The sequence below is a fragment of the Saccopteryx leptura genome, chromosome 2 (genome assembly GCF_036850995.1).
Source record: "Saccopteryx leptura isolate mSacLep1 chromosome 2, mSacLep1_pri_phased_curated, whole genome shotgun sequence".
Lineage (NCBI taxonomy): Eukaryota > Metazoa > Chordata > Mammalia > Chiroptera > Emballonuridae > Saccopteryx > Saccopteryx leptura.
In genome coordinates this window covers 184,004,867-184,027,696 of record NC_089504.1, presented here as the reverse complement: position 1 = coordinate 184,027,696, position 22,830 = coordinate 184,004,867, and the positions used below count along the sequence as shown (strand labels likewise).

The 22,830-nt window shown below is 40.7% G+C and overlaps 1 protein-coding gene and 1 pseudogene across 1 annotated transcript; both read left to right on the top strand.

The window, feature by feature from the left end:
* The first annotated feature begins 661 nt into the window (after window positions 1-661).
* On the top strand, window positions 662-16,087 carry GTSF1 (gametocyte specific factor 1). Its single transcript, XM_066363531.1, has 7 exons — window positions 662-677; window positions 9,620-9,720; window positions 13,081-13,207; window positions 14,125-14,208; window positions 14,673-14,736; window positions 15,794-15,888; window positions 15,987-16,087. Exons 1-7 carry the CDS (start codon window positions 662-664, stop codon window positions 16,085-16,087), a joined length of 588 nt encoding a protein of 195 aa, XP_066219628.1.
* On the top strand, window positions 5,330-5,737 carry LOC136393247 (cytochrome c oxidase subunit 7A2, mitochondrial pseudogene; annotated as a pseudogene).
* Window positions 16,088-22,830: the final 6,743 nt, after the last annotated feature.

The following is a 22,830-nucleotide window of genomic DNA, read 5'->3' as shown; positions in this document are numbered from 1 at the left end:
CAACTAAAGTGTCGCAACGAAAAACTGATGATTGATGCTTCTCATCTCTCCGTTCCTGTCTGTCTGTCCCTCTCTCTATCTGTCTCTGTAAAAAAATAAATAAATAAATAAATAGAGTTGATTGACATCACCACATCACCTAGGTACAGTTTAAATTAGTAGTCATATGTGGTTTAACTTAACTGGGAGCCCTAGAATTTATTCCAAGAGAGTTTATTAAGCAGTGATGTTGAAATGTTTTAAAGCAGTAAAAACTTTAAAGGGGAAAAAATATTTGAGGGAGGAGGTCACTAAGGGTTTCTTATATTGAATTTGAGTAGCTTCAATTCCAATTTGACTCTGCCTCTTAGGGGAGTGGTCGGCAAACTGCAGCCCACAAGCCACATGCAACCTAATAGCATGCGACGTTTTTAGCAAAGGCCAGCTTAGGACGACCCTAATTAAGTTAATAACAATGTACCTACCTATATAGTTTAAGTGTAAAAATTTTGGCTCTCGAAAGAAATTTCAATCTTGTACTGTTGATATTTGGCTCTGTTGACTAAAGAGTTTGCCGACCACGGTCAGATTTAGGGCAAGCTTCACATACATTTCATTTCTGATTCACTGAACCTCTGCTTTTTATCCCCCAGCATTTGCAATCAGCTCCTTCATTTCCAACATGGAAGAAAATTACAGTACGTATTACTTATTGCTTTTAGAAAATAAGTTAACTTATGTACAACTTTATGTCTGACTGGACTTTTCATGTATGGCAAAGATTCACATTTCTCCTAAACTGCTGAAGAGAAACGGCCTGTATAATAATTGTGTAGAAAAGTGCCAAATTTGAAATAAGAGATTTAAAATTTAAATATATGGTTAAAGAGGGCCTGACCAGGTGGTGGAGCCATGGATAGAGTATCGCACTGGGATGCAGAGGACCCAGGTTTGAAACCTTGAGGTTGAAAGTTTAAGCATGGGCTCATCGGCTTGAGCGCAGGCTAACCAGATTGAGCGTGGGGTCTTTGGCTTGAGCCTGGGATCATAGATGTGACCTCATGGTCTCTGGCTTGAGCCCAAAGGTCACTGGCTTGAGCAAGGGGTCACTTACTCTAGGTCTCACCCCTCCCCCCCCATCAAGGCACATATGAGAAAGCAGTCAATGTACAACTAAGGAGCTGCAGCGAAGAATTGATGTTTCTCATCTCTCCCTCTTTCAGTCTGTCTCTATCTATGTCACAAAAATAAATAAAGAAGTATGAAAAGTCATCAAGCTTTTAAAAAGCTGCAATTGGGACACCTATGTTAAAATATATTTTTATTAAATGAAACGGGGTTTTTTTGTTTTTGTTTTTGTTTTTTTTACAGAGACAGAGTCAGAGAGAGGGATAGACAGGGACAGACAGACAGGAACAGAGAGATGAAAAGCATCAATCATTAGCTTTTCGTTGCGTGTTGCGACTTCTTAGTTGTTCATTGATTGCTTTCTCATATGTGCCTTGACCGCGGGCCTTCAGCAGACTGGGTAACCCCTTGCTGGAGCCAGCGACCCTGGGTCCAAGCTGGTGAGTTTTTGCCCAAGCCAGATGAGCCCGCGCTCAAGCTGGCGGCCTCGGGATCTCGAACCTGGGTCCTTCCACATCCCAGTCCAACGCTCCATCCACTGCGCCACCGCCTGGTCAGGCAAATGAAGCATTTTAATTTCTCAGAACTTGTGTTTCTCCTGTTAAAGACACAACTATAGCAACCTCTGTTTTCTTTCTATTTTGAGGATGATATGGTATACCATATTTCCCCATGTATAAGACGCACCTTACTTTTGGGGCCTGAAATTTGAAGGAAAAAAAATGTACTACATAAAGTTATTGAACTCAAGTTTTATTCATCATAAAATTTATACAGCTCCTCATCACTGTCAGAATTCCCATCCATTAGCTTGTCCTCATCTGGGTCTGATGACAAATCACTGTCTTCAACAATGAGCGCAAAAACAAGTGTGAAAAAGCGGGAAATGCAAGTAAAAAAATCTACAACCACTGTATAAGATGCACCCAGTTTTTAGACCCCAAATTTTTCAGGAAAGGGTGCATCTTATACATGGGGAAATATGGTATATAATATTGTTGATGTATGTTGAGTGTTTAGGATTAAACAATCTTAGGGAAGATTATTTCTCAAGTAATCCAGGAACATTAGATGGCCCAAGAAATCAAAAGGGAGCCAGCATTAGAATTACATAAATGTAGAAGCAAATGAGACCTGAAAAATTCACTTCATTTGACTCAAATTTTACACTGAAAAACAAAACCTAGATTAATTGATTTCTTCAGTGTTACATAGTTAGTTAGAGACATAGTGAGAACCAGAGTCTTATACATCGTATATGGAGAGTGACCTACTTGATACCACAAGGCACTATGGTTTATAGGCCCTGACCAGTTTGAGGAACATCTGAACTGCTGAGTAGATGAAACTTGTCAACAAAGCCTCCTTTGTTTTCTACTTTGCTTTCTTGTTCAGGATCTCTATAATTAATAAGATATTAGCAGAAGGATATTTTAGTCCCATTCTGTCTTCAAGGAAGAGTGCAATAGAATCTTTATCACCAAGAACCCCGGGCAGGTGGCTCAGTGGATAAAGCATCAGCCCAGCACACCAGAGGTCGCAAGTTCAAACCCCAATCACTGCATGTACAAGAAGCAGTCAGTGCACAACTAAATGGAACCACTAAGTGAAACAAGCAGATGATGCTTCTCTCTCTTCTCCTCTCCCTCTATCTCAATAGGGCCAATTTTGTTTTCCAAATTAAGTTATATTTCCAAAAATCTAAATAAAATTATTGTCAAGCAGTTTGATAGTATTTATTATATATAACCTTAAATGTACATATTCTTCATTGTAGCACTCTTAGGTATCTGCCAAAGACAAATACTCATACTATGCACAAAGTGTAAACTAGATCAGTGGTCCCCAACCCTCAGGCCGCGAACCAGTACTGGTTCGCAGAGAAAGAATAAATAACTTACATTATTTCCATTTTATTTATATTTAAGTCTGAACGATGTTTTATTTTTTAAAAATGACCAGATTCCCTCTGTTACATCCGTCTAAGACGCACTCTTGATGCTTGTCTCGGTCACGTGATATATTTATCCATGCCACCCTAAAGGCCGGTCCATGAAAACATTTTCTGACATTAAACCGGTCCATAGCCCAAAAAAGGTTGGGGACCACTGGACTAGATTGTTAGTCACAGCACTGTATATAATAGTAAAACAATGAGAACAGTCTCCATGTCCATCTGTACGGGAAATGATTAACCCATTTGTGCCAGAGGTTGAAAGCTTTGAAATTTAGTTCTTCAAAAATTTTCTGAAAATTCACATCACTTTTTGACAAACTCCCAGCACACCCGTATCTGCAGCAGTGACTAATTCTGTGGACCACGTGATAACATGTACCCTCAGGAGGCAGACGTATGAAAATCAGACCTTGCAATGACCTTGAGCGGTAGGATATAAGTAACTCCCACGTCACTACCATTCCAGTGGTGGAACATGAGGCATAAATGGGTTAGAAATGTATGGCACCTCCATTTGCAGCAATGAAATACTCCTTATATGTACTAGCTCTAATAGAAAGAGCACCAAGATATTAAGTAAATGAAATTTTTTTAAAGCAAATATAAAAATAGGTACAGGAAATTCCATCACATGCTACAATATAGAGGAAACTTAAAGACATTATGCTAAGTGAAATAAGTTACAAAAAGATACTGTATGATTTCACTGTATGGTGAAGTATCTACACTAGTAGTCAGTCAAACTCAAACAAAATAGTGGTTGCCATGGTTGGGTGGAAGAGGGAATGGGGGGTTGTTTAATAGATAAAGAGTTTCAGTTTTGCAAGATGAAAAAATTCTGGGGATTGATGCAGTGTGAGAATTCTCACAAGCAGTGTGAATATACTTAACATTACTAAACTGTACACTTAAAAATGGTTAAGATATGTACCTGAATCATTACCAGCTAGAAGCAGCGGTCATTGGGATTTGGACATGAGCTGCAAAGTATAGAATGGTGACAACAATTCCAGTACCATGAGGACTTTTCCTGGATGTGGACTTTTCCTGGACTCCTGCTCCCTGTGACAGCTCCTAACAGACTGAACTGTGGTTGGGTTGCATTTTTCAGGAATTTGGCATGGTGATGGGGCCAACTTGGACTTGGTGAACATATTAAGGACACTACTCTTTTATGGATTCTTGCTGTATTGGCCAAGAGTTTGCCTAAAGGCTTTTAATCACTGTAAAAAAAAAAATAGAAGACTGGATAAAGAAGGTGGGGCACATATACACCATGGTATACTATTCAGCTAGAAGAAATGATGACATCGGATCACTTACAGCAGAATGGTGGAATCTTGATAACATTATGCGGAGTGAAATAAGTGAATCAGAAAAAAACAAGAACTGCAGGATTCCATACATTGGTGGGACATAAAAACGAGACGAAGAGACATGGACAGGAGTGGGGTGGTTATGGGGGGGTGGGGAGAGGGAAGGAGGGAGAGGGGAAGGGGGAGAGGGAGGGGTACAAAGCTGGATAGAGGGTGACAGAGGACGATCTCGCTTTGGGTGATGGGTATGCAACAGAACTAAATGACAAGATAACCTGGAAATGTTTTCTTTGAATATATGTACCCTGATTTATTGATGTCACCCCATTAAAATAAAAATTTATTTATAAAAAAAAAATGGTTAAGATAGGCCCAGACCAGATACCTTGGTTGGCTAGCATCATGCTGAAGCATAGAGGTTGTCAGTTCAATCCCTGATCAAGGCACATACAGGAACAGATCAATGTTCCTGTCGTCTCTGTCTGTCTCTCTCTCCCTCCTTTCCTCTATCTAAAATCAAAATAAACATTTTTAAAAAACGGTTAAGATGGAATTTTTTTTTTTGAGAGAGAGAGAGAGAGAGAGACGAGAAGCATCAACTTGTAATTGTGGCACTTTTACTTGTTCATTGATTGCTTCTCATACGGACCTTGACTGGGGGGCTCCAGCCAAGCCATTGACCGCTTGCTTGCTCAAGCCAGCGATCTTGGGCTTCAAGCCAGCAACCTTTGGGCTCAAGCCAGCAACCCTGTGCTCAAGCTGGTGAGCCTATGCTCAAGCCAGGTGAGCCCACGCTCAAGCCAACACCTGGGGTTTTGAACCTGGGACCTCAGCGTACTAGGTCAACACTATCCACTGTGCCACTACCAGTCAGACATGGATGATAAATTTTTTGTTGTATATATATATACCACCATTAAAATTTTCTTAATTAAGATTTTTTCTTCTCCCTGTTGTCCTAGTTGGTTGGTGGGCATTAACTGAGCCAACATGCTGCAGAACATGCTGGCTCTTCGTCAGATTGCCCAGAGGACCATAAGTACTGCTTCACGCAGGCAGATTGAAAATAAAGTTCCAGAGAAGCAAAAGCTATTTCAGGAGGATAATGGAATTCCAGTGCATCTAAAGGGTAGAGTAGCTGATGCCCTTCTGTATAGAGCTACCATGATTCTTACAGTGGGTGGAACAGCATATGCCATATATCAGCTGGCCATGGCTTCATTTCCCAAGAAGCAGGACTGACTTCAGTTTATTCTCCCAGTAATCAGTTGGTTCAATTTCATTCAACTCTCTATGGACCAGTAAGCTGATAAATAACTGAGTTCTTTGGGGATCAATATTTATTGACATGTACTAACTGCCATCAATAAAGCAGTCTTTACCAAAAAAAAAAAACTTAATTAAAAAGAAAATTTAAAAAATTTAATCTAAAAAGACAGGTTAGAATTGACCTAAAATAACTAGACACTAAAATGTAAAGCATTATGGCAGGAAACTCATTATCCACTCTGACGTATGCCACTGTATGGGCAGTACAGAGTGTATGAATCATAAGGTACGTCCAGTCTGTCAGCTGCTGACATGGCCTAATGTTTGCTAGTGAAGGAGTGGATTAAATGAGAGAAAACTCATAAGAATTTCATCTGTAAACTCGCCGTGGGTGGCCTGACGCTTCAGAAATAGGAAAAGATTGCTGGTCAGCATGTGCCTGGTTGGCATAATAAGCTTGCCTGTCCTCTAAGATTTTTCCTCCCTATTCATTCTGTCCTTCAAGTTACTTTTCTGGCTTATTTGCATCACAACCATGGTTAGCAATTTATTCCATGTTTACCACTCTTCAGTGAAACTGTCTGTTTCAGTTCCCCGCTGGCTTCTGATTTTCATAGCAGTCTCCTGGTTTATAATCTTCTTATCAAATGTGAGTTGTTTATCTTATTTCATTTTTATCATTACATTCAGTGGGAGCAGAAGCATTTTAATAGGTTGCTCTTGTCCTCATAATATACTGGGAATGTACTCAACCATTTAATTTCCCTTCCTTTACCAGGTTTGTTAAGATTTGGGCCGTGGCCCTGAGCATCTTGTAAAGCCTAAGGGTAGTTTTACACATTCAGAGAAACTTCTCTGAAAGAAACGTTCAGAAAAATTTCCCTTGTTCCAGGCTATGGAAATACGATATATGTGGTGATTGCTGGTGGGGGTGGGAGTGAAAGGTGGAGGGGGATAAATGTTGACGGAAGGAGATTTGACTTGGAGTGGTGAACACACAACACAGTGTACAGGTGATGTCTTAGGAAATTGTGCACCTGATTTACCTGTATAATTTTGTTAACCAGTGTCATCCTAATAAGTTCAGTAAAAATAAATAAATAAATAAATAAATAAATAGAATGATATAGCAGTACAGCTTCATATGTCTGCAGTTGTCTTCATCTCAGCAGATTCCATGTTTGCAGATTATTCTGGTTTTTTAATCTGGCAAATTTGATGATCACTAGATTGAGGAATTCTGGTTTTTTCTCATTTGTGTTTCAAAATATGAAAAGTAAAACCACCTCTGGTAAAGGTGTTGGTTTCATTTGAGAGGTAATTAGAGTAACCAAGATCAGGAACTACTTATAGTAAGTAGTAGTAAGTTAAAGCATACAGATGAAAAATCATCTAGGCCCTGGCTGTTGACTCAGTGGTAGAGCGTTGGCCTGGTATATGGATATCCCAGATGTGATTCCCGGCCAGGGCACACAGGAGAAGTGCCCATCTGCTTCTCCACCCCTCCCCCTCTAGCTTCTCTCTCTCTCTCTCATCCTGCAGCCATGGCTCGATTGGAGCAAGTTGGCTGTGGATGCTGAGGATGGCTCCATGGCCTCCACCTCAGGCGCTGAGAAGAGTTTGGTTGCTGAGCAATGGAGCAGTGCCCCAGATTGGCAGAGCATCACCCCCTAGTGGGCTTTCTGGGTGGATCCTAGTCTGAGTACATGCAGGAATCTGTCTCTGCCTCCCCTCCTCTCACTGAATAAAAAAAGCTTCTAATCAATGAATATTTCTCAGTCTTCTATAGAACATACCACTGATACAGACCAGTGCTAACAAACTTTTTTCATGTCGTGGCATTATAGTAAATAGACAGGGATGTTGGTGAAGGGGATTAACTACCTTCAACTTGCCCTAGGACTGGTGGAGGATGGGGACACACACGCATTGGACATCTGTATTGATATATTGGCATACCAAGCATTCCAGCCTTCAGCATACTGGTTGCGAAGCTGTGGTTGGGCTAGCTAGAATAGAAATTACCCCAAATTAGCACTTTTAGAAAAGGATAAGAGCTGGCTCTGGCCAGTTGGCTCAGTAATAGAGCGTCCACTGGGTATGTGGAAGTTCCAGGTTCAGTGCCAGTCAGGGCACACAGGAGAAGTGACCATCTGCTTTTCAACCACTTTCACTCCTCTTCTCTCTCTCTCTCTCTCTCTCTCTCTCTCTCTCTCTCCCCCCCCCCCTCTGTCTCTCTTCTCTTCCTCTGTCTCTCTCTCTTCCCCTCCTGCAGCCATGGCTCAATTGGTTCAAGCAAGTTGGCCCAGGAGTTGAGGATGGTTTTCTGGCCTCTGCCTCAGATGCTTAAAATAGCTCAATTGCTGAGCAACAGAGCATCACCCCAGATGGGCAGAGTATCACCCCATAGGGCACTTGCCGGGTAAATCCTAGTCAGGGCACGCGCAGGAGTCTGTCTCTCTGCCTCCCCACCTCTCATTTACTAAATAAATAAATAAAAGGAAGTGAGCATGTCATTTCATTTAACTTTTTGTTTTATAGTAACCAACAATGAAAACAGCAGTGTTTAAAAAAACAAACAAGGCCCTGGCCGGTTGGCTCAGTGGTAGAGCGTCGGCCTGGCGTGCGGGAGTCCCAGGTTTGATTCCCGGCCAGGGCACACAGGAGAAGCGTCCATCTGCTTCTCCACCCCTCCCCCTCTCCTTCCTCTCTGTCTCTCTCTTCCCCTCCCGCAGCCGAGGCTCCATTGGAGCAAACATGGCCCCGGGCGCTGGGGATGGCTCCTTGGCCTCTGCCCCAGGCGCTGGAGTGGCTCTGGTCGCGACAGAGTGATGCCCCGGAGGGGCAGAGCATCACCCCCTGGTAGGAAAGAGCGTTGCCCCTGGTGGGCGTGCCAGGTGGATCCCGGTTGGGCACATGCGGGAGTCTGTCTGACTGTCTCTCCCTGTTTCTAGCTTCAGAAAAATACAAAAACAAACAAACAGCCTGACCAGGTGGTGGCGCAGTGGATAGAGTGTCGGACTGGGATGCCGAGGACCCAGGTTCGAGACCCCGAGGTTGCCAGCTTGAGCAAAAAGCTCACCAGCTTGGACCCCAGGTCGCTGGCTCAAGCAAGGGGTTACTCAGTCTGCTGAAGGCCTGTGGTCAAGGCACATATGAGAAAGCAATCAGTGAACAACTAAGGTATCGCAACAAAAAAACTGATGATTGATGCTTCTCATCTCTCTCCGTTCCTGTCTCTCCCTATCTATCCCTCTCTCTGTCTCTCTGTCCCTGAAAAAAATTAAATAAATAAATAAATAAACATCCCTTAAAAAAAAAACAGCAGTACTTAAGTATAACCAAATATGAACTAAGACCTCATCCCATGATTACTGGTTTTGCTAGACTTACTAAGATTTGGTGATAACACAAATTTTTATTTTATTTTGTGTGTTTGTGTGTGTGTGTGCAAGAGAGAAATAGAGACAGGAAAGGAGAGGGGTGAGAAGCATCAAGTCATGGTGCAGCACTTTAGTTGTTCATTGATTGCTTCTCATATGTGCCATGACGAGGAGGGGGCTTGGGGGAGGGTCTCCAGCCAAGCCAGTGACTTTGGGCTTCAAGCCAGCAACATTTTTGGGGTCAACTAAGCAACCATGGGTCATGTCTATGGTTGCACACTCAAGCTAGTGAGCCCGTGCTCAAGCCAGTGACTTTGGGGTTTTGAATCTGGGTCCTCAGCATCCCAGATCAACACTCTATCCACTGCGCCACCACTTGGTCAGGCTGATAATACAATTTTATCTTTGCAGGGTTACATTTTCATTTTCAAATGTTTAAGTCACCCTTTTTTTAAAATTTCAAGTTTTTGTCACACTGTCTTATTCCATTGTTACTGATTTTGTTGGAAAATACAGTGTGCCTGGAATGCCATAGTTTTCCAGAGACCTATTAAGCTTTATACTTAACCTATTTCTCTCTCTTTCAGTTGATCCCCTGGACCATGAAAAGCTGTTACAGTGTCCCTATGATAAAAAACACCAGATCAGGGCCTGCAGGTTTCCTTATCATCTTATTAAATGCAGAAAGGTAAAGTATTATTTTCATAATTTGCCCTATAATACCCTTTTGAGATATTTTTAAAAGCTGAATTTTGTAAATGGCAAATAATTTTAACATAAATGTTTCAATTGAATGCCAGTATTGTTTTAGGAATCTACCTTTATATTAAATACCAATATTTATAGAAAGGAGTTTGTCTTGGGTACATAAGCTCTTTCCTGTTTTGCTTTATTTCCCCTCAAATAGTGACAAGCATTTATAGACAACTTCTCTGGAGTCTTTTCACCCTTTGTAAAACAAAGGAAACACTAATTTTTTCTAGCAGTGAGAAAATCCCCTTTGCCTTGTGAATTTGAGGTGTTCATTGTCCTGATAAAGATTGAGTCTGTTTTACATTGATTTCTGATATTTTTGGTTATCAATTTTAAAGAGGTTGAAACAGAGCATTAGCCCAAGAAAAGATTATTTCTTTAAAAATAACTGTTTTTCCAAATTTCTACAATAAATATCTTTTTTTTTTTTTTCATTTTTCTGAAGCTGGAAACAGGGAGAGACAGTCAGACAGACTCCCGCATGCGCCCGACCGGGATCCACCCGGCACGCCCACCATGGGGCGACGCTCTGCCCACCAGGAGGCGATGCTCTGCCCATCCTGGGCGTCGCCATGTTGCGACCAGAGCCACTCTAGCGCCTGAGGCAGAGGCCACAGAGCCATCCCCAGCGCCCGGGCCATCTTTGCTCCAGTGGAGCCTTGGCTGCGGGAGGGGAAGAGAGAGACAGAGAGGAAAGCACGGCGGAGGTGTGGAGAAGCAAATGGGCGCTTCTCCTGTGTGCCCTGGCCGGGAATCGAACCCGGGTCCTCCGCACGCTAGGCCGACGCTCTACCGCTGAGCCAACCGGCCAGGGCTACAGTAAATATCTTTGAGGGGGAAAAAACAACTTATTAAAGTGTCTTCTCCTGTCATTCTTTTGTAGGTTTATCTATAAACTGTTTTAATACTGGTATATTAACTGAGGCACTTTTAAAAGGTTGTTAGAGTGCAGATGTCAAATGCAGATGCCAAAATTCTGCCAGAATTTATGCTTGGAAAACAATTTTGGTATTTAATCCAAACTGCATACAATTTATATATGCATTAACATCCTTTAAAGCAGGGGTCTCAAACTCGCGGCCCGCAATAAACTGCATTGTACGATTGTGCTTGTTGTACTGATTTTTTTTTGTTTTCAACTGCAGTGAAAAAAGTGTTGCGTAACAGTTGCCTTTTGTAGACCTAGTGCGGCCCGCCAAAGGCTGTGATCTTGCTCTGCGGCCCACATGCTGAGTTGAGTTTGAGACCCCTGCTTTAAAGGGTGTTCATCTTGCAGTCCTAGATATAGAATTATAATGCCATTCTTTATTATTTCTCCAGCTCCTTTTAATCTTTTGAGCAAAGATGCCTTAAATTTGAAACCACCACAGTTTCTGCCCCTAGGCTCTCAAAAGTGTCAAGGATAAAGGTTGGGAAGGGGAGCCAAGCAGTGTAAAGACATTGGCATAATTTCCCTGTTCTAATGCTCTTAGTCTTTGGCCATAAAACTTTTGCATTGGAATGCATGATATCCCTTATGAAAATCATGGGGATAAATACCCTCACACTTTTCTCCATCCTCTATTTTTTTCCAGCCTTCTCCCCTCTTCACATTATTTTTACTATTTTGCATATTGTTTGTGATATATCCTTTGCTTCTCCTATTAAATAAATTTCCTAATTACTGGTATATTTAGCATAAGATTTCCCGTGACATTAAACACTTCGTTTTGTTTTAAAATACAGAAGTTGATCAGCAGAGTAGACTCTATCATTTGGGTGTTTCCTTAATAAAATACTAGTTGTTTAGAGCCTCATTTCAGGCATCATTACTTTAAATGTTCCCATGTTAATCTGAAAAATCATTGATTTTGCTGCTTCTGCAGCTCCCTTCCAAATATTTTCCGGCCCTATTCTATTGCAATAGTGGGGGCACTACTGCAGGGCAGACTAAGAATATGTTTTAGTATTACTATTCATCCTGATTATCAGCTTGCAGAGATATCCGGAGAGCTCTACCATTACATGCTGTGCCATTTGAATCTTGTGACTCTGAAGAACAGAGGGAGAAGATGGGTTCAAATACCAAATTCTGAATTTTCTGTTTACCTCCATATAAGCCACTTTAACACCAGTATCTATGTTATCAGTCTCTGTACTCATAACAAAGAGGCTAACATTTGGGTGGTTTTGAGGTACTATATGGTCTATATAAGTGATAATGTTCACCTGATTTTCTACTTTGAGTTTAACTAGCATAGCTAAGCCACAAGTTTATTGAAAGATTTTAGGGGAACCATTTAAGTTTTTCTCTCTTACTTTTTTCCCCTTGAAATTATTTTTAATTTTTATTTATTGATTTTTTTAAAACTTTTATTTATTATTTTTTTTGTGGCAGAGTCAGAGAGAGGGACAGATAGGGACAGACAGACAGGAAGGAAGAGAGATGAGAAACATCAATTCTTCGTTGTGACACCTTAGTTGTTCATTGATTGATTTCTCATATGTGCCTTGACAAGGGGACTACAGCAGAGCGAGTGACCCCTCACTCAAGCCAGCGACCTTGGACTCAAGCTGGTGAGCCTTGCTCAAACCAGATGAGCCTGCACTCAAGCTAACAACCTCGAGGTCTTGAACCTGAGTCCTCCACATCCCAGTCCGACGTTCTATCCACTGCGCCACCGCCTGGTCAGGCTATTTATTGATTTTAAAGAGAGAAAGGAAGAGAAACACCAGTTTGTTGTTCCACTTATTTATGCATTCATTAGTTGATTCTGGTGTGTGCCCTGACCAGGGATTGAACTGGCAACATTGATGTATCTAACACCTGAACTACTTGGTCAGGGCCTTTCCCTCTTGGACTTTTTTTGTTGTTGTTTTCTTTTAGCAAGAGAAACAGAGAGAGGTACAGATAGGACAGATAGAGACAGACAGACAGGAAGGGAGAGAGATGAGAAGCATCAATTATCAGTTTTTCATTGCAACACCTTAGTTGTTCATTGATTGCTTTCTCATATGTGCCTTGACTGGGGGGCCTGCAGCCAAGCCAGTGACCCCTTGCTTAAGCCAGCGACCTTTGGGCTTTAAGCCAGCAACCATGGGGACTTGTCTATGATTCCACGCTGAAGCTAGTGACCCGCACTCAAACTGGCAACCTTGGGGTTTTGAACCTGGGTCCTGTACATCCCAGGCCAACACTCTATCCACTGTACCACCGCCTGGTCAGGTCCCCTTGGACTTTTAAGAGATCGATAGAATTGATAAAACAGTTTATAGATAAGTCTATAAAAGATAAGTCTTCATTTTTGTTCCACAGAATCATCCTGATGTCGCAAACAAACTGGCTTCTTGTCCCTTCAATGCTCGCCATCTAGTTCCTCGGACTGAAATGCGTCATCATATCTCAAGTTGTGATGACAAATGTTGTATAGAGCAAGACATTGGTAAGGTGACTAGCTAAAATGTTTCGATGCTAGAGGTTAGCCCCTTTGACTTTTTTTTTTTTAATTTCTTGATTTTAGCAAGAAAGGAAGGGAGGGAGGGAGAGAGAGAGAGACAAGAACATTGACCTATTCCTCTATGTGCCCTGACCAGGGATCGAACTGGCCACCTCCATGCTTCGGGATGATGCTCTACCAACCAAGCTGTCTGGGCAGGGCAGCCCCTTTAAATTTGTATTATGCTACATTATCACCTTGATTTTTGGCTTTCATCATTTAAGAATAATACTTTTAGCAGGAAAAGATTATCAGAATGCTTTCTCTTCTAAACAACCTGATTCATTTTACTAATAATTCATCTAACTAAAAAATCCTTTTATTGCCGTAAATATGGTAAACATCTTTGTTTCTGCTTCTCTTTCATGTCCTCTGTCAGCAAGGCGATAAGACTGCTGTGTTTATCTTTAATACCACTCACTTTTCAGGAACAATGACCCATTAGGCTACCCTACAAACTCTTTAGCCACTAACTCAGGGGTCGGGAACCTATGGCTCGCGAGCCAGATGTAGCTCTTCTGATGGCTACATCTGGCTCGCAGACAAATCTTTAATTAAAAAAAATAACAACATTAAAATATAAAACATTCTCATGTATTACAATCCATTCATTTCCTACCACTCATGTTCATGGTTGCAGGTGGCTGGAGCCAATCACAGCTGTCCTCTGGGACAACACCAAATTTTTATTGGATAATACGTAATGTACACAGGTTGTTGTATGGCTCTTACGGAATTACATTTTAAAATATGTGGCGTTCATGGCTCTCTCAGCCAAAAATTTTCCTGACCCCTGCACTAACCCCTTTAAACATAACTTAGCAATGTCCTGTTCTTATGGCAGAATCTCTGTTGTCTTGCAGTTAGCCAAACCAGGAACCTTGGACAAGAGACTCTGGCTGAGAGCACATGGCAGTGCCCTCCTTGTGATGAAGACTGGGAAAAGGGTAAGTGCTCCTGCGTCTTTTTCTTTACAATATCTAAATCTCAAGTCACTTGCTTTAGACAAGAGGAAAATTTTCCTTTTTTATGAACATACCATGTTGTTCAGAATGCTTTATTATTTTTATTGGGCCCCAAAGTGAGCGCATTTATATCACTGTACAGACATGTAGAATAAGGCTATTCTTATTTTCCTTAATTGGAAAAAGCACTTCTTTACATCTGTTTTTTTCCATAAATTGTATTATGCCATCTGTGTTTGGCTGTTAGTAGGCACGTTTATTATTATTTATGTTGTTTGTGTTTATATCCTTCATTTAAATTCTGCTGCTGTGTCACTTATGCAGGGTACTTGATCAATTTTTACTTCCTTCTCTAAACTTAAGTATATTATTTCTGATCTTACAAATTCAACTAGCATGAACTGGTATGTTATACCACAAACTAGCATGTTTTCTTCCTTTGGCAGATTTGTTGGAACAGACCAGCACCCCATTTGTCTGGGGCACAGGCAACTACTCTGGAAAGAACAGGTAAATGAGATGTTCTCACTCCCAGCACTGCCTCCCAAAAGCAGAGTCCTTTTTTACAAAAAAAAAAAGCCACCAATGCATGAATTGACCTCTTTCCTTGATGATGTTACTTGGTAATAATTTAGTCTAAATAATTGTTTTGGTGGATTTCTTCCTTATTTCTTCCTTGATTCATAAAAAATAAACATGCTTTGTGTTAATTGCTGTGGGAACACAGAAATACTAGCTTATAGTCTAGCAAAGAAGACGGTGATGCCAGACAGTCTAATTTCTTACTTGGGTTTTTGCTAGGTTTTTATTATTTTAATGCTTTCAGAACATTCTCCAGCTATCCCACATGGATCATTTTTACTCCTGATAACTGTCTAAGGAAAAAATAATCTTTAAAAGTTTTTTATTTGAGATTGGGGAATCCAGAGTACCTATTGAATAGCAAAAAAATGCATCTCTTCTTCCCACTAATTTTTGCATATAATTTTTACATCTATAAGATTTCTCATTGTTATAAACCTTAGAAGATCAAATTTCAGATCTAAATGAGAATCTTTCTGGATTTTTTTCCCTAAATAAAATACTTAATCAATTTTTATTTCTTAGCTCCTGATGAGGTCAATTAGTAATTGTGAGTGTACCTTATTTTGTGTGTGTACTAAGATAGAAAAACTTAAATATGAATTTCATTTGTACAATTTTAATTTTGTCTCAGTTCTGTGAGATTTGTTGCCTTGGGTTTTAATTGTCTTGGCATTTTATATTATTTCATGTTTATTGAGTGAGTTGATGAGCCTGTCATACAACTGAACAGTAGATGGCATTGCTGTTTATCTCAATTTCTGGAAAATGAGAATGCTTAGCCTCATGTTAATACTTGTACAGAACAGTGAGCTTTCCAGAGAAATTATAATCATTCTAATTGCAAGAATGTTTTGATGGCAATGTGTTTACATTTTATAATATAGGTGGTTGTCCCCCAAATTACAGAACACATTTTGATGTGTGTCCACCTGAGGTATACAGATATGCTGGTATAGTCAAATTTATCTTTCTTCTTTTGCAGCCCTGCAAGCAACATAGTTACGGAACATAAGAATAACCTAGCTTCAGGTATTCGTGTTCCCAAGTCTCTGCCGTATGTTCTGCCATGGAAAAAGAGTAAGTGCAAGGAGGCAAAATGCTTTTCTCCTTTTCTTTGTGCTAATAAATACAGTTAGTCTTGATATTCAGAGACATGTTTAATCTGAATACCTTAGGCTCCCATAAGCCTGAAAATGAGTATTTCCTCAAATTTTACACCCTAAGCACCTCTCACTTCACACTGGTTCTGGCCCTCATTAGTAACAGGAAATTCTGAACAGGAAAGTACAAGATCACAGAAACCAAAAGAATATTTTCAAGATGGGATGACCACTCACATCAAATACCATGAGTAAATTTGAGGACCAATAAAAAAACTATAGACTTTGGCTAAGAGGAAGTCATTCCTGAGTTTTAAGGCATAAGAACAATAGGGAATTGGGATAAAAAATTGGATTTCAGGAGCCTAAAAGGAAATATATAGAAAGAACTTGGAAGTTATGAGTCATATGAACCAACTTAAACCTGGCCTGTGGTGGGACAGTGAATAAAGCATCGACCTGGAATGCTGAGGTTGCTAGTTCAAAACTCCATCCAGACTTGCCCACTCAAGGCACATAACTTCTCCCCCCTTTTCTTTCTCTTTCTCTCCCTCTCTCCCTCTCTCTCTCTCTCTCTCTAAAAATTAATCAATAAATAAAAATCTGGCCTGACCTGTGGTGGCGCAGTGGGATAAAGCGTTGACCTGCAACACTGAGGTTGCCGGTTCGAAACCTTGGGCTTGCCTAGTCAAGGCACATATGGGAGTTGATGCTTCATGCTCCTCCCCCTTCTCTCTCTCTCCCCCCTCTCTCTAAAAAATCAATAAATAAAATATATATTTTTATTTATTTATTTTTTTTACAGAGACAGAGAGTCAGAAAGAAGGATAGACAGGAACAGAGAGAGACGAGAAGCATCAACCATTAGTTTTTCGTTGCGCGTTGCAACACCTTAATTGTTCATTGATTGCTTTCTCATATGTGCCCTGACCGTGAGCCTTCAGCAGACCGAGTAACCCCTTGCTTGAGCCAGCGACCTTGGGCTCAAGCTTGTGAGCTTTTTGCTCAAACCAGATGAGCCCCCACTCAAGCTGGTGACCTCAGGGTCTCGAACCTGGGTCTTCCACATCCCAGTCCAACGCTCTATCCACGGCGCCACCGCCTGGTCAGGCAATAAATAAAATATTTTTTTAAAATTTTTTAAAAATTAAATAAATAAATAAAAATCTTAAAAAAAAAAAAAGAACTGGCATCAAAATAGTATTTAAATGTCTTTCCTATATGTCAGAGGCCATACTGAGCAAACAGATAATAAATTTGTGTCATACCACCCATATAGGGAACACCCAAGATACCATCATATTTCCTTTTTTTTTACAGAGACAGAGAGTCAGAGAGAGGGATAGACAGACAGGAACAGAGAGAGATGAGAAGCATCAATCATTAGTTTTTCATTGCGACACCTTAGCTGTTCATTGATTGCTTTCTCATGTGTGCTTTGACCGCGGGCCTTCAACAGACCGAGTGACCCCTTGCTCGAGCCAGCGACCTTGGGTCCAAGCTAGTGAGCTTTTTGCTCAAACCAGATGAGCCCACGCTTAAGCTGGCGACCTCGGGGTCTCGAACCTGGGTCCTCCGCATTCCAGACTGACGCTTTATCCACTGCACCACCGCCTGCTCAGGCGATACTGTCATATTTAATATGGACTTTCTTTTCCGAATGTTGTCCTCAAACTCAGATTCCTTTGGTTTCAGTCTTTGCTACTGTTTGAGTTAATTTTCAGGTAGCTAGAGGATTTCCTTTAAAAAATTCTCCCTTTGGATACTTACCCAAAAAATGAAATCACCAAATCATTTACTGAAAATCTTGATAGGTAAAGGACTATTTTCTTTTCTCATGCTTTTAAGTAGATTCCAATTACTTTTTGAATTCTTCTACTTATTTATACTGTAATTCATTATACTTCAGAATAAGTCATTTTTGTTTAGTAAGAATAGAAGATGGAGTGCATTTCAGTTGATATGGTATATTTATTTTGAAATATTTTTATTCTGTAGATGGAAATGCACAGTAACTGAATATCTCATCAAGTAAGTGTTTCAGTTTTATTTCACTCTCTTCAGATGGTAGCAAGATTTAATTGAACATAAAGTAGTTTGGGTTCAATTTTCTTTCAGATTATGGTACCAAAACTTTGTGTGTATGTTTTTTAAGTGTATACCTTCTGTTATGGCTTTATTTGCTAATGAATAGGCATTTACTGGTTAAATTAGAATTCAGCCCTGGCTGGTTGGCTCAGTGGTAGAGCGTCGGTCTGGCGTGCAGAAGTCCCAGGTTCGATTCCCGGCCAGGGCACACAGGAGAGGTGCCCATCTGCTTCTCCACCCTTCCCCCTCTCCTTCCTCTCTGTCTCTCTCTTCCCCTCCCGCAGCCGAGGCTCTATTGGAGCAAAAGATGGCCCAGGCTGGCTCCTTGGCCTCTGCCCCAGGCGCTAGAGTGGCTCTGGTCGCCACAGAGCAACACCCCGGATGGGCAGAGCATCGCCTCCTGGTGGGCATGCCGGGTGGATCCCAGTCGGGCGCATGCGGGAGTCTGTCTGACTGCTTCCCCGTTTCCAGCTTCAGAAAAATACCAAAAAAAAAAAAAAATTTTTGTATTCAGTTGACATTCAAGTTACTTTCCCTATAGTTAGTTCACATTGCTTTTTTCCTTGTCCTCCCTTCCTTCCTTCCATCCTTTCATCAAAGTTGCATTCTAGATCTATCATGTCTCTTTAATGGACTGAGATTAACCAGACAGCTGTGCTTTGCTGCTGTGCAGTTCTTTGCCTGTGCAGTATAGTTTAATACATTAAAAAATGGCCTGACCGGGTGGTGGCGCAGTGGATAGAGCATCGGACTGGGATGTGGAAGACCCAGGTTCAAGACCCCAAGGTCACCAGCTTGAGCACAGGCTCATCTGGTTTGAGCAAAAGCTCACCAGCTTGAGCCCAAGGTCGCTGGCTCGAGCAAGGGGTTACTCGGTCTGCTGAAGGCCTGCGGTCAAGGCACATACAAGAAAGCAATCAATGAACAATTAAGGTGTTGCAATGCGCAACAAAAAACTAATGATTGATGCTTCTCATCTCTCTGTTCCTGTTTGTCCCTGTCTATCCCTCTCTCTGACTCTCTCTCTGTCTCTGTAAAAACAAACAAACAAACAAATAAATAAATGGATACTCTTTTTAACGAGCACTTACAAGTTTGGGGTCTCTAAAGGTCCTGCATTGTTGATTTTATCTGAATATTTGATTGAACAGAACCTTACAAAATCTATATGAAGAGAGCAAAAATCTTTTACTTTTCACAGACAAAGGCTTTCCTCGAGGTTACCCTCTGTACCCATAAACAGAGCCAAGTTTGATGCTTCAAATGCTGTCTTGGCAGAGGTTGCCCAGACACATTGCTCCTGGCAGTAGGAGTGTCATAAAGGCTACAGATGGGATTATATCCCCCACAGTCTTGCAGATAGTAAGCCCCTAAGTGAATATTTAGTGAATAAATGAGTAATTGGAATGTTGCCTTTACGTTTATTTACTTCCTCTGTACAGTGAATCAGATGGATCTTCTATGAGTTAGGGTTCATTTTGTACCAAAACTGATGTTTCTTCTGGTGAGAAGTAGAAAGAGATTCTAAAAGCAAACACCTCTCAACTGTGGACAGTGATAACTATTAGTTGCTTCCAAGTACCAGCCATTTTTCTTAGTAGCTTCTGATGTCAAATTGTTAAATACATCAGGAAGGCATAAAATTACATTTGGCCCCAGAAGGGAAGGAGACACAATAGCACTAGGGTGTGTCAGGAAAGCACACAGATCTGGAAAAATCATGAATTTCGAATCCTTTTAACATACTGTGCAAAATGCTTGGTGCTTTTACAGCATGGATAGTTACCTAGTAAAAATGGCTGCTCTTAAGGTGAAAGCCTAGAAGAAACTTCTATCACTTAAGAAAAGACACACTTCTTCTTTGGAACTTAGCTCTTTGTCTTGAACTCCTTAGATGCTGAAATTTATTTTTCTGTGTAACCCCTGAGGAATCAGAAAAAGAAAATTATCCTAGATTAGGTCAGAATCCTTAAATAGCAACAGACCTTCTATCCTCTTAATAAAAGTAAAGCACCATTTTTTTTGAATGCATGTTGTTGCAGAATTCTCTAGCTTATTTGGAAGGATACAGAAAAAATAGAAGACATGACTTTTTACTCCTTTAAGGAACTTAGGGGGGAACGTTTTTTGAATGCTCATATATAAAAAGGGTTTGTTCACCTTATACTCAGTATGCTTTAAGCCATTTGTGTTTTATCAACAGTTCCACTTTTTACTAGATAGTGCCTCAAAATCAGGTAATGTTAATTTGTGTTCTCCTAATGTACATTGTAATAGCTCAAAAAAATATTGTTAAAAGTAGTAGAGTGAAACGAAAAAGATCAATATAAGTTAATTGGAACTAAGCCAGAACTCTGCAGGAGTCAGTTGAGGGGATATTCAGTTCTGATTTTCTCCTCAGTCATGAAACTGTTGACACAAGGAGTGCACATTGATCTCTGCCTCGAATTTTTTTAATTCAATTAACAAGTTTCTATGTGCTTAGTGGTACTAAAAAGTTCAGGGTCAAAAGGTACTTGGTATTCTGTGATTAACAACAGCAGATTCCTCCAGCGACCAAAGATTTTAATTGTGTTGTAGTTGTGTGCCCCATTGTCATATATAGTTGGTGCCTTTGTCATTGAAAAGAACTAAATTGTTTTTCTCATTTTCTTACAGATGGCTGAACTTAGAAGACTCTTGCTTCTTTTTTCTCCTAATCTTATTATAGAAAGATAAACTATCTGTGACTTTCAAACTGACAAGTGCCTTTATTTCTCCCCCGCCTTCTGAGCTCTCACTCATTTGAAGCAAGAAAGAACCCTCATACTTAGCACACCTGTTTCAAATAAGCCGTTGATGTAGATAGCTTGATAGTTGGGTTAAGTACCTGCAGTCCCAAGATCAGAAATCACATCCCATTCCACATTAATGAAACATAATTAAAGTAATCTTAAAGAATCCAGTGAAAACAGGCAGGAAACTTGGGTTGGAAAAAGTAATTGCATATTTGTGTTCTCTGAAACACAGCAACCAAATTATTTTTAGCATTAGTAAGAATGGACCCATTTGATCAGTGCATCTGTTGATCTAGACTGAGTCTCCAGGGGTATAACATTTATAGAGCAAAATACCCTATTCTTGTTTAGAATCTTTATGATATCTTTCTCTCTAAATATTTCCAACCAAGGATAGGTGTCTTTTATTTACTTTCTCTCCCACACTTGACATTGTTCTAGCTGTCAACTAGGTATGGGTCATGTAGGAGTGAAGACTGGCTTGGAGGGGGGGATAAGTGTACATGGAGGTAAGAGATGGGCTTTTTACCTGTGTCTAATATTTCATTAAGCCCCAGAGTTTCAATGTGTGAGGGCCGTGCTGACTACACTGTGATGTGTCTATAATAAGTTAGATTTTGACACATCCAAAGTTCTGGCTATCATCTTGTTGGCCCTTGCAAGGAGACTTCATAATCTCCCAGAAATTGATTGGATAGTTTTTGTGTGGTGGTTCGCAAGTTTGGTTGGGTTGGGTTTTAAAACTGTCTGGCATGAGGAAGGATTTGTGATCTGTTTTAGATAGGAACTTGGATGAAACATACTGACAATTCCAAAAAGGATTTCTCTAGCAGTGACAGATGGGGAAGTAGGTTCTTGTGGAACGCTTTGTCAACGTAAAATAAAAACTTCCAAACCTGTAAGGATTTTTGTGTGTTTTTTGGGGCCAAACCGTCGACAATTGCCAGGAAGTGGAATCTCAACAGATTGAAAAAGTGCTCCAGAAAATGGGTTTTACCACTTATTTTATACATCAGAATCAAAGGGGAAGTGTAAGGAGATTACATGAAATTGATTGGTGATAGGCCCTGGCTGGTTGACTCAGTGGTAGAGCATCAGCCCAGCATGTGGAAGTCCCGGGTTCAATTCCCAGTCAGGGCACACAGGAGAAGCAATCACTGGCTTCTCCATCCCTTCCCCTCCCCCTTCTGTAGCCATGGCTCATTTGATCAAGGTGGCCCTGGATGCTGAGGATGGCTCATAGCTTCACCTCAGGCGCTAAAATAGTTGCCAAGCAGCAGAGCATCCCTTAGTAGGGGGCTTGCCAAGCAGATCCCAGGTCCTGGTGCATGCAAGAGTCTGACTCTCTGCCTCACCACCTCTAACTTAAAAAAAAAATTAATTGATGATAGATTAGGAAGGCAGGAGAAAGCAAAAGAGGGGAGGTATCTCTGAGACTGGGTAAAAAGTAAAAGTGTATGAAGTGTATATACTTTTTTTTTACATAGGGAGGCATAAGATAGGTAAGTTAATTAACAATAACAACAATGAAAGGGTTTGTTGTTAAGGTGCCTGCTCTGGTGGGATTCCTGCCCTGAGGGGGCAGAAAAAGATTACCCCTGCATTTCAAAGGCATGTTATCAGGTACATTATTGCAGATGTAAGAGGCAATAGATAGGCTTCAAAGCAAACCTTGACCTTCCTTCAGATAGAGAATAACTCCCTAGGACATGACTACCCACCATAAGCCACTTTTAGTTAAAAAGTTTCCATTTCAGACCATCCTGTGGTTACTTTAGGTCCCAGAGTCTGTAAGCCACCATGCAGGCTTTCCCTGAGCTTGTCAGATTCAACATGTGGCCACTTGTTCATCCACAGCCTCCTTCCACGAGTTTTACACAAAAGATGATTCTTCCTTAATAAAGCAGAGCTATCTGTTTGTTTTGTTTCAAACTCTAAAAACAGGCTCTAGATAAGCCCCAGTCCAATAATAGTATTTCTGCTTCTTAGCTGTGTGATCTTATTGAATAGGCTATTTCTTCTGGAGAGGTTTGTGAATATATTGAAGAGGGAAA

Excerpts from the sequence above, each read along its gene's own strand:
- GTSF1 (XM_066363531.1), top strand. Across the intron at positions 13,208-14,124 it reads TTGTATAGAGCAAGACATTG|TTAGCCAAACCAGGAACCTT; the intron begins GTAAGGTGACTA and ends GTTGTCTTGCAG. Across the intron at positions 15,889-15,986 it reads TGTTCTGCCATGGAAAAAGA|GCTCCCATAAGCCTGAAAAT; the intron begins GTAAGTGCAAGG and ends TGAATACCTTAG.